Below are 12,261 nucleotides of genomic sequence, written 5' to 3' on the forward strand. Positions count from 1 at the left end.
GGGAACAGAACTCAGGTCCTCTTGTTTGTACTGCAGACAACACCTACTGAGCCATTTCTCTAATACAGGCTGTCACTCTTCCTAAGTACAAGAAATGCACCTATTTAGGTGTATATTCAGCAGAAATATGTGCCCTATATACAGAGTTTTAAGCAGTAAGTGTCCAACTGTATGTTTAGAGTATGTCTCTTTCAAATGTGCTCTCTGAGACAAATTTATGTTACTGTGTCCATCGAGTAAGTGACCAGAATATGTACACAAACTCTGAGGGGACATTTTTCAGGATGGGAAACTTATTTTTGAAAGTCTGCAATCAGAAGAGTGTTGAGAGGAATGTGGTGGTTTTGAAACTGGGGTTTCTTCTTTGAAATTCTCCAAAGAGCAGCAGACCTGTATCCTTTGGCAGTGAAAATGGCCCAGAAGGGAATGACCCAGAAGGAATGAACCCTGTAGTGTGACCCACCCCATCTGACATCATAAACTGCTGACACCTTCTTTGGTCTGGTGCCATTGTCTACATTATCCTTAGACAATATGGCCATGGTGTTCAAATCCTACTCTTTCCTAAGGGACAGGCTTGCTGCAATGCTTGCATGCTCAACCCCACACATATATAAACAACTTGAAACACAAGCCTGCTTCTGTCTTTAGCCCCAGACCCTGACTGCCCATGTATGAACTATCCTCATCTTCAGCTTCTGCCACTTCTCCCCAGACAACATGGTTATAGGTCCTTTGTTTAGCTCTACCAAGTGTGTTCAACCTGTAACCTTCATGCCCTTTGCAGCTAAAAATAGCTATAATATAGCCTACACAAAATCATAAACTTACTTTTAAAAGAAGTATGCGATTATTTGCAATTTTTTTTTACAGTACCAGTTCCAAACATAGGAGAATTCTACCAAAGTGGGCAAGGCTGAGGGCCCACATAACCACTCTTAGAGACCTTTCCCTGATAACATCTTATGTTCCTGAGCCCCACCCAGTGTCCCCCTAGACTCACCCATCTACTTCACCCTTTATTTGCACATCCTGACAGTGTTGAATCTCTTAACCCCTGTACTAGGTGAAGGACCACACACTGCAGAAGCCTTGTGGCCATGGAAAAGGTTAGAATGAGAAAACCCTGGTAGGACTTGCTTGTTCAAGAGTATTATTGAAAAAACCATGGCCGTGCTACAGTGGCATGTATCCACAGCATTTTGTGTGATAAATGCAACCTACAATTTCAGTTTCCAAGTGAGCTAGTGTCTGCAAACCTCAGGGCTCATGTACAATAAATTAACATAATTAAAAACTAATTAGTAAAACATCACAATTAAAAAAGACTTACTTCTGTAACATATCTCAGGTAAGAAGAAGGGGCAAGAGTGCTAGCAGCAGGTACACAGGGCAGGACCCCAGAAGACTGAAGCAGATACAGCTTTGTGCTGCCTGAATATTTCCATCCTCGTGGGGTATCTAGGGAAACCAGAGTTCACTGTGTAATCTCATCCACCTCAAGAGTTGGGCCCAGATCTAGGGACCAATTCTTTAGCTCTGCAGGAGCTGGGGGTGGGGCTCAAGCAGTCCCTCAGCCCCCAGTGGCCTGTTAGTGATGCTCCAATAATATTGGCTGTCCAGACATTGATCTGAGCACTTTACCTGCGCTTACTCATTTAATCTTCACAATGGCTCAACAAGCCTGACTCTATTTCTCTGCTGATTTTTGCATCTGTGGAAACTGAGCCACAGAGAAATGAAATAACATGCCCAAGGTTACACAGTTAATAAGTAGTGGAGGCAGGACTGCTTCTGTAAGTCTGAACACAGTCCTCTTCGAAAAGATGTCTATATCCCAGGAAAGATAGGTCAGCTAGTTCCTAGCTCATTGGGGCCCAACAATGAAGATCATCAAGTCTATATTCCTCCTCCCATGGCCTGTCAATGCCTCAATCCCTATATCTAATAATAATAATACATTTTTATAAACTAACCATGAGTCAACATCATAGACACATCACTGTCTCATCCCCTTGGATAGGAAAGGAGGCTAGGAGAAAGGGTTATGAGTTCCATTTTACAGGAGGGAAAGCTGAAGTCCAAGAAAGTGATGGTCTGGACTCTTGCTGCTGCTGCTGCTGCTGGCTCTGTGGACACACAGCCTGCATAGGATGTCCCCAGCCAAGACATGAAATCCCTTTGTTCACACACTGGTCTTTCATTGGCAGAATGTCCTCAACAAAATTGAGGGGTTGGGATAGAAACCTATAATAGTTGTTTACCAAGGACACAAGGACTTCTAGAGTTATAGCTCGTCAGTGGACGCAGATAGGGAACCCCCACTGGACCAGGGAAGTGTGTCCTTGGAGCTCATATAATGTGGAAAGAGCATAGAGGACCCTGATCTACCAGCCATGGTACTAGTTAGTGCCCCTGGTGATAATTCTATCCTTCTAAGGAGCCCCTGGGTTTATTAAACACACAGTGTCCATCCTCCTAACTCCTCCTTCCCTCCAATAGATTTGGTTCCCTAGCTAGATTCACTATGGACTCAGAACAAGACAAGGAGGGCTTTCAGTGGTGACAAGATAGTGTTAAAATTAGCAGAGGTGTTGAGAACTGTTTTGTTTTTTGTTTTGTTTTGTTTTTTGTTTTTCACTTAACTGGGCCTTATATCACAAAGCCTTCCCAAATTATTCAAGGGCACAGACGCTCTGAGCTTATGGTGCAGTTCACAAAAGGCTGAACCTTCCAAGTCCCATCCTGCTTCTCATGCTCTACCTACAGAGAGAGCTTCTGGGAGGCTCTTCTCCTTACCAGGAAAGCCACAGCTGACTGCTCACTCCCAACCCTGGGTGACTCCAACCACCGCCTCCAGCCCAGGCTGAATTGTCTCTCCCTCAGGGCCACATCATGGCGCTCTTCTCCAGGAAGTCTTGCCTGGATTCCATTGAGAATCCACTGCTTCTTTCCTTCTGGTCTAATTCCAGGCCACTGGCCAGCTCTTTGCAGTAGAACAGCCTGGCATCCCACTTTGCAAGCATGCCTCTCTCCTCAAAGCCACTACCCACCTCACAGTTAGTTCATCCCCACTTCTCACTCTCAACTTGCATTGCTTTCTGTTTTCTATTTCCTCCTTGTGGAAATCCTCAAGCCTGGAAGACATTTAACCATCTGTTGCAGTTTGCTGTTCTGGGGCTTTTCACTTGGTGTGACTTTGCTCTCTAACTAGACAGTGAGTTCTTTACAGGCCTGTCCTTTCTCCAACATTTCCAGTGAGAGAGCTCAGAAGGGCTGGATGAATGCAAGGAGGGCTGAGGAGTGATGCCTCTAAGCTTTGCCAGGCAAATTTAGGAGACCGAGCTCCTGTGTGTGTTCTCATATTTGACCCTGAGTCATTCCCACAGTGTTGACTTAGAGCTACAGGCCCCTATTCCAAGAGAGCAGAAGGACAAACACAGTTAAATTAATTAGTAATCACTATTCTGAGCTCCTAGAAATGACCATCACTGTGTGAGGGATGACGGAAAGGGACCTGCTCTCTGACCAAACAGAAAGGAAAGCCACAGTCAGAACAGTGAAACCAGGTCTGGATGTGGTTGAGTGGGTACCAGAGGGCAGGAGGTGGAGGGTGGCTAGAAGTGGGGAAGTAGTACTTAGAGAGAGTGTACTCCCCCCCCTTAAAGAAAGAGAGGGGGAACAGAAGGAAGTGACTTTACCTGCTCTCAATCACCTTCACCACCACAGGGCATCCTGACACCCCCAGAGATGAATCAGCAACAAAGCACTCACTCCAGAATCAGAGAGAAAACAGCAAATGTTCCCAGTTCCCCCTTCCATTTGCTAGTCTCCTGTCTCTCAGAGGATGGAATAGTTGTGGTCATGAAGTATCACTTGGAGAAAAAGTTTAAAATGTACCTAAATGACACTGTGAATAATATTTTGTCCCCATCTTTCCCTACATTTCTCTATGATGATCTGAGGGGGAAAAAAACTTTACCACAACTCTTCCTAGAATATCGAGGACAAGGATGCCAAAGAGCCAACCTAACCACACACCATACATTTTCCCAGGAGTCTTACTCCTCTATTCATTCTTTTGAGACACCTGTCTACATTATTTTTGCCCCAACATTCTGCTGAAGCTAAGATGTGGAAGTCCAAAAGCTGCTTAACGTACCTTTAAGACAGCAGTGCCTTGCCAGAAGCTGCTTCAACTGCCCTTTACACATGAGGGAACCTGGTTTCTGAGGGGACCTAGGATAACTCCCCATACACCTGTCAGAGAGATGAAGGATAATAGAGCCCCCCAAAGGGCTAAGCCTAAATCCAAGATGTACCTCTATCAGGTGGGCTACTGAGGAGGGAAGAAGCCCGCCTAAGTAGGAAGGCATTCTTTCCAGCCTTGGGTAAACATACGAAGAGACACAACACTGTAGGGCAATCCTGAAGGAAACATGAGGAAGCAGGGGAATCTAAAACACCCAGGAGACCCCTTTCATTAACACCCCCAATTCTTTCATTCACTCTTGCCAAGGCACTGATTCTTTGATTTGCATAGTGGCTATTATTAATAATAATAGCATCAATAATTAAACATCTGTGAATGATTTTCTTGGACATGGAGGTTTTGGGGATGATGTCAGGAAAAAGGTGGCATTCTGGGGTCTTCACCTGAGCAGTCACTTCCTTTTCCTCAGCTGGTTCCTTTTACTCTCAGCTTTATAACCTCATAGTTTTGCTTTGATAAGATGGGAGGCAGGGAGAGAAAAAGGAAACTCAAGTAGAAATTATTTTCATCAACTCTTCCATTATGGCAGACAATATAGTCCACTTCACAATGAGATCCTGAGAGCCAACAACAAGATGCTGTTGGATGGAGAACATGAATAGTCATTACTTTCTGATTGTGTGTCCAGAGGTAGATACATTAATGAGGGGGGTACAAACAGCACCCACCATGCAAGCACACAGTACTAACAAGACATTTGCACACACTAACAAACACTCCAACTTGCTTACCAGGGATATGCCCACCTTATTATAGCTTTATCAGAGGCTCACAAAACACACAGCCATAGACCTCCTCTTCAGATGAGTTTCTGCTCCATCCCAACAACTGCAGTGATTCTTAGATCAGCATCTAAGATGGGATAATAGAAGCCTAGGAAACACACACACACACACACACACACACACACACACACACACACACACCTCCAAAAAGCAAAGACAGAAAAATTTAAAATGAACAATGCTCCTCTGTTCTCACAACTGTTCTTGCTCTTTGCTTTGGAACCCCATCTTCAGAAAGGAGGGTCTGGAGCTAGCTTGGGCCTGGGCTGTCAACCTCAGGACTGAGAGAATCCGTGGGCCCTCCAAACACATCTGGCTCTATAGTGTGGAGCCAGCCTTCTAGTTATACCAGGCTTGGCCGGGTTTTTCAGGTTATTAAGAGTCTCGTTTCTTTAAATTAAAATTTAAGTACAATGTCTAGTAATGTAATTCAGGGTTAAGAAAAGAGACACCCCCACCCCCCGCGCCGCCACCACCACTGAAAGCCAGAAAGCGGCCAGCGGGAATCTGAATGGGGGTGGGGGGTAGCAGCTCCGCCTGCCGTCCCAGCTCTGGGCCCAGCAGCCTGAGGGAGAATGGAATGGGCGCGTTATTTTAATTGGACGGGTTTCTGAAGCCGAGAAAAGCAAATGTGGGAGAGAATAGGAGTGCAGGTAAACACGCTGAGAATGAAAATCGGCTGCCCTAGCCAAGTTCACCACCACTATTCGCCCCCAGAGACGGGACAGCTCTTGCGCCTGCCACTCCCTCTCGCGGGCAGCTGAGCCTCTAGCCTCTCGGGCTGGCGGGAGTCCCGCGCTGTACAATACCAGCGGCCAGACCCCGCGCTCTAAGACTCCACGCTTCGCACCTCGGGCGGTGCAGGGCAGCACAAACCGCTCCAGTCTACCTCCCGCTGAAACTGGGATGGCAGGAGCGCAGGGAGGGCTCTATTTCTTTGACCGTGGACTAAGAAAATGATTTTCCAATTTGCTTCAGTAAAACAAGAAAGAGAGCAAAAACCAAGCCTCTCCCCCGAGCTGGCTCTCCGGCTCCGGCCACCGCGCCCAGTGCCTTCCTCATCCTCCGTGGGCCAGCCGGCCGGGAGCCCTGGCTCGTACCTTTCTCCCTCCAGCCACCGGCGGCACTGGCTGCCGCTGTCCGGACGGGAGAAGTCAGTCGGGACTGAAACACTCCCTCCCGCCTTCTGAGAGGGCTGGGGCGGAGAACCAAGCCGAATTCTACTCTCTGAGCCTCTAGCGAGGCCCGGGGCTGCTCTCCTAGCCCCATCCTCCCAGGTGAATCCGGTGTCGGTGGATGCAGAATAGGAAGAAGAAATTTAGGGACTGCTGTGGCAGGTTGGGAATGAGAGAAGGAGAAAACGCAGAGACAGAAACAGAGAGCGAGAGCTAAAGCTCCTGACTACAGATTTATCCACATAATATATATTTATGTAGCGCTTTTTTTGTTTTTGTTTTTTGGGTTTTTTTTTTTTTTTGGTTTTTTTCTCTCAGTGAGCACTCAGGTCTCTGGGCGGACTCCCTCCAAGCTGGCTGTTTTTTTCTAGTCTAAATAAATAAATAAGTGGAACCAGATGGGAGAGAAAAGCGCCCATTCCACCTCCGCCGCCGCCTGCGCCGCCGCCCCGCCCGTCGTCCCTGCCTTAGCTTAGCCCGCCCGTCTCCCTAACAGAGCTCAGCTAAGTGGATAACGCCCCCCTACCTACCCACAGGAAAATGAAAATCAATGCTTTGAAAATACAAAAGGTTGCACCTGCTGCTATTACAAAAAATAACCTCCAAGAGGCAAAGAGAAGAGACCAGGAGCCCCGGTGGCTAACAGGGACCCGCTGCCCGCGGCTGCGGGGCCAGGAATCTCAGCGCCTCCCAAAGAGCCATGCGCCTGACGCTATTTATAGCTGGGGGACGTCTCGGACTGTACCACCGCTGCTCCGCGGGGCCGCCGACGGGGGAGGCGCGCGAGGCCGGCGCCGCCCCGACCGCCCTGCCCCCGGCCGCCGCCTGCCTTCGTGCGCCCCCAGCGCGCCCACTCTCGGCCCCGCTCTCCCCTCCTCCTACCGCACGCCCTCGCCGCCCCCACCCCTGGTCTGGCAGGGAACTTGAACCGGTCCAGCCTGTTTAAACTGAAAGGACAGAGATCCTGTCTGTTCAATGTAAAAAAAAGAAAAAAGAAAAAAAAAGAAAAAGAAAAAAGAAGAAGAAAAAAATCACATCAGACCCAGAGAAAGAGAGAGACAGAGATAGAGACAGAGAGAGACAGAGAGAGAGAGAGAGAGAGAGAGACCAAAAGAGCAAGAGAAGAGAAGAGAAGAGAGAAGAGAGAGCATAGAACGAGAGCAGAGAGAGGTGTAGGAAACCGAGGGGTAGAGAACCCGAGTGTGAGTGAGTGTGGTGTGTGTGTGTGTGTGTGTGTGTGTGTGTGTGTGTGTGTGTGTGTGTGTGCTGTGTGTGCGTGTGTGTGGTGTGTGTGTGCGCGCGTGTGTGTGAGTGTGTGTGCGTGTGTGTGTGCGTGTGCGTGTGTGAGCGCGAGCGAGCTAGTGAGGGAGAGGAGCGAGAGAGTGCGAGCGAGAAAGAATAAAAGGAAAGATTTTTCTCTATGTATATAAAGATGGCCACGTTAGCAAACGGACAGGCTGACAACGCGAGCCTCAGTACCAACGGGCTCGGCAGCAGTCCGGGCAGTGCTGGGCACATGAACGGATTAAGCCACAGCCCGGGGAACCCGTCGACCATTCCCATGAAGGACCACGATGCCATCAAGCTGTTCATTGGGCAGATCCCCCGAAACCTGGATGAGAAGGACCTCAAGCCCCTCTTCGAGGAGTTCGGCAAGATCTACGAGCTTACGGTTCTGAAGGACAGGTTCACAGGCATGCACAAAGGTGAGAGCACCTTTCCCTCCCAACTTTGCTGGGGAGCGGGAGCGGGCGGGCAGCAAACTGGCCGGCCAGCGACTGGCAAGCGGGAGACGGGGCGAAAGCAAGCCGCGGGCGGGCGCCGAGGAGGGAGGCGCTCGGCAGCGGAGACCGAGCTGGGGTGTGTGGGGAGATGCTCGCCGGGACAAGGCTGGGTTTGGGGCGAGCAGCAGATGGAAGCGGGGCTATAGAGAGGGCAGAGGGGACAGGAGATGAGAAGAAAGAAGGGGTGGGGGCAAATGGGGCTGAGGGTTTTGGATCTAGAGACTTGAAAGATAGGGACAGCTGCTCCGGGCAAACCCAGAAAATTGAGCAGACTAGCGGGCACTCAGGCTGGCCCGGGATCTGGGGTGCTGTCCATCGCCGTGGTGCTGAAAACACTACAGGAATTGCCCTCCTCCTCTGTGTGGGCCAAAAGAGCAAGAGTGCAGCCGTCTAAAAGGGAGAAGGGTAACAAAATCAAAGAGATATTTTTATTTTGCTATCAATTTAACAGTAAACTATCCCTAACGATATATGTGCCTCAGTAGTCTGGTTGTGATGTGACTAGTGAGAAGGGACTGTTTTGGATATTTGGAAGGAGTCATAAAAACCCAAGGCAAGAATTAGCAAGGAAAGAGTCATCCCCTGGGTGGAGTGAGGGGTCTAGAAACCTGAACAAATCCCTTCCCAATGAGGCTGTGATTTGGGGAAGAATATATGCATGTAAGAGATGCGTTTTGAAAGGTAAACCTTAATTTATCCCAAACTCACCATACAGGGAGCTTCATAGTATGTTATTTTTCCCTAGAAGCAATCACTGCTAGTGAGTACCTAGGGAAGGTGGGGACAGAATAATCAAAGAATTAAAGCCTAACAACTTTTTAGGAAAGTGGTCATGGGAATGTCTGCAGCCTGCCTGTTTTCTCCTTGTTTTATTATCTTTAAGGCAGAGCCCCAAACGAGTTCAGTTGTAGAATGTGTGTGGGTGGCTGGTGGGTGACGAAATTAGCCCAGTGCTCCGCTCCCTAACAGTAATGTATAGGATGTGCACCAGGGATTAATCGGTGCTGGAGCTGTGTGGGCAAGTTAAATGCTTTCTGAGAGAGATTGATGGCCAGGCAGGGAAGGAGTACGGGGCTAAGGAAGTTGTAGGGATGCATGGATGTTCAGTTTTAATAAACAGCGGTGTGGAGAGCCACGGAAGATGCTGCGTTAGAGCTGGTGGTTTTGAAGATGAAAACACACACGTACACCCACCCCCACACAGAGAGCAGCCTTGTCTTTGGCCACAAATGGACTACGAACAGAGCTGATCCTCCAGCACACAGAGCTGAGAGCCTCTCTAAGCAGCAGAGGGTTTCACTACCACAACCACCCTCATTCCCCAGCCCTCCCTTCGTGGGAATACTAAACAGAGCTCCAAAGTCTTCCTAGTTGGAGTCCCAGAGAGCAGTTTTTATTGGCTTTAGCATCTTCCAGCTTTCCTGCTGAGGAGTAAATCTTAAAGTTAATGGCATGTTGAGTAGCACAAAAAAAAAAAAACACAGCAGAATGGAAATATACTAGATTTGTTGGGGTGGGGTGATGGTGGGGGCTGTCATAGAAAGAGAAAACAACCTTTATCCAATATGGAGAAAATGTCTGTTCAGAAAAAAGACTGAAGGGGGAAGAGGGAGGCATGCTTCAAAATAATATTTGGAAAAAAAAAAACACTTTCTTTTACCCTCCCACTGGAGGCAACCATGTCTTTGTAGTTTTTCCCTTTCCAATCAAGCTCCCTAGAAGCTAATCAAGGTTTGTATAAAACCCTTTGTCATTCTAATAGGTCCTCAGTTTTAAAAATAGTAATAATAGAATTTTAACAGCGTGGGGGAGGGATGATGCCCATCTTAACAATCAGTTCTTGTAGTAATTTAAGATTTCAAAGTTTTAAGAGATCAGAACCCACTAGAGGCGAAAGACAGTTGTGGGGAGCTGGATGTTCTGTGGGCTCTGTATTGGATCACCTTATCACTTCTCTATTTCCTGTGCAGATAAAGTTTAACATTATTCTATGTTTTCTTCTCAGCAATCCCTTGCTGATACCACCACTTTGTTTCTAGTGTAATTTGAACTCTCTCATATTATAGTTAAGATTTCTATCATTTGCATCAAGAAGCTATAGAAGGCTTGGTGCACATGCACACATGTGAACACACACACATACACCACAGAAACTCTCTCTCTCTCTCTCTCTCTCTCTCTCTCTCTCTCTCTCTCTCTCTCACACACACACACACACACACACACACACACACACACACACACACACACACTTATGTATAATGTACATGTTTATCCTGGATTCCTAAGACAGGCAAAACTTCATTTCCCAAATAATTCTTGCAAACTGGCTCAGTCTGTGACAGGCAGGACTGCTGGCTCTGGCATACTGGGTGCCTTATTGCTGCCCCTTGCCTTTCATAATTTGGATATTTATTTTCCCTTAAGAAAGTTCCTGCTTCTCCATCCTTCTGATTTTTAAGAGTCAGGATTGGGCCACCACATCCCTGACAAAACTGAGGCTCCCGGAGAGCTGAATAAATTCAAGCATTTCTAAGAACTGTCTTGTTCAGTCCTAGTAGAGTTTGAACTCCTACTTCACTGATGCTGTCTGATTTATTAGCTAACCCTGATAAAAGAAAAAAAAAAAAAAACAAGCCTCAGGCCACCTAAAAAAATTACTTGCTTGCGATTGGTGATTAATTACTCTTAACTAAAAAAGCAGGATGAGACTTGAAGAATGAAAGCTGCATTTGGCTTCTACATCTTCCCAATCTCTAAACTGACAATGTGAGACTAGGGATGGAACTATGCCTTTGTTAAGCCTGGTTTCGGGGCATATGAGTGTTTAACTTCTAATGAATTACACTGGGATATAATAGAGAGACCTAACAAGACACTGGCCTCCAGTGTGAGCGGCATTTATACAATACTGGTTCCTAAAAATCAGTAAAAATTTAATGATATGCATGAGGTTTCAGGTAGGTATCCATTTCTTGGCCACCTGCCATTTCAGGTGACTATAAAAGGGAGGAGTTCCAAGGGTTAATGGAATACCTGCCATGCGTAGAGTGCACCTTAAAAGGCAATTACTCCAGTCGAATTGGGAGTCCGTGGAGGAGGGAGTGGGTGGGTGTTGTAGATCATCCCAACCCCCATATCCAGAAAAGACTGTTGGACTGGGAAGCAGCAAATAGCAGCTGTGGAGTGGAATAATTACTGTAAAGGTAAATTTACCCCCTAGAGACCAGCAAGCAATTGGTGGGAAGGGGTCTGTGTGGTAGGCAGATAAAGAAAAAAAAGGCCAAATCAGAATCAAAGAAACAATCCGCACAGAAGAAAGCCCACTGTAATGCAAACTCTCACTAACTAGAACCTTCTCTTCTCCTCAATTCGAGGCACTTTTGGAAAGATTGTTTTTTTTCCAGACTCCAAAGAGAAAGACATTGTAGTATTGATCAAACAAGAGAGAGACCAATTCCCAGGATAGCAGCAGAAATGAGCTGAGGGCCAATTTTGCCCTGTTTTGTAGAATTTTTCTTCCCTGGAAAAAGGAATAGGTCACCCACTAGTCTACTTCTTTCCTTTCTCATTTCTCTTTTACTTCTTTTTGTTTCTGGAGAACTGATGGTACATAAATACACACACATATCCATGCCTGTACACACGCGCATGCACACACACACATGCACACACACACACACACACACACACACACACACACACACACACACACACACAATATTGCATCACACATGAATACACCAGAAATCCATTCATAACTTTGGTCCTGTCTAGCAAATAGGAGGCAGCAAAGACTGAGTTACTGGTATACATAAAGACTAGTGCTCTCTGGACAGCCATAATATAATGCATTATCTTTGAAGTCATTTAAGTGGTATTTAGTATAATATTTATGAATTAATATAATATAAACATAGGATTGTCCCCAAAGGTTTAAACTGTCTTTACCACTGATGTGCGCTTGTTCTGGGAGCCTGCAACGCATTTAAATCAAAACAGCTAAGTCCCCATCAGAGTCCCTCTTATTATCTGGTCAGAATAGCTCTGCACCTGGGTAACTACTCTACATGAAGATTTTTAGCTACTGCATGGTCAAAATCTACTCTAGTGACACCCTGGGGTTAGGGGTAGGAGGCTTCAAACCCAGAGGCTACTGCTGTAGGGGCAGCAGCCTCCGGTACTATCATAACTCCATGCAGAAGAAGGGTGGGGACTGAGTAACAGAGCCTTCTGTGAATTCG

The 12,261-nt window shown here is 46.9% G+C and overlaps 1 protein-coding gene across 26 annotated transcripts in view; it reads left to right on the forward strand.

Annotated features, from left to right (window-relative positions):
- Positions 1-7,653: 7,653 nt before the first annotated feature.
- Positions 7,654-12,261, forward strand: part of LOC100763521 (CUGBP Elav-like family member 4) — a 281,984-nt gene continuing 277,376 nt past the window's right edge. For all 26 annotated transcript variants that reach the window (XM_027400605.2, XM_035440235.1, XM_027400607.2 and 23 more), the window contains exon 1: positions 7,654-7,939. In XM_027400605.2, the coding sequence (XP_027256406.1) occupies positions 7,654-7,939 (286 nt within the window). The remainder of the gene's footprint in view (positions 7,940-12,261) is intronic.

The sequence above is a fragment of the Cricetulus griseus genome, chromosome 2 (assembly GCF_003668045.3).
Source record: "Cricetulus griseus strain 17A/GY chromosome 2, alternate assembly CriGri-PICRH-1.0, whole genome shotgun sequence".
In the NCBI taxonomy this organism is placed as follows: Eukaryota; Metazoa; Chordata; class Mammalia; order Rodentia; family Cricetidae; genus Cricetulus; species Cricetulus griseus.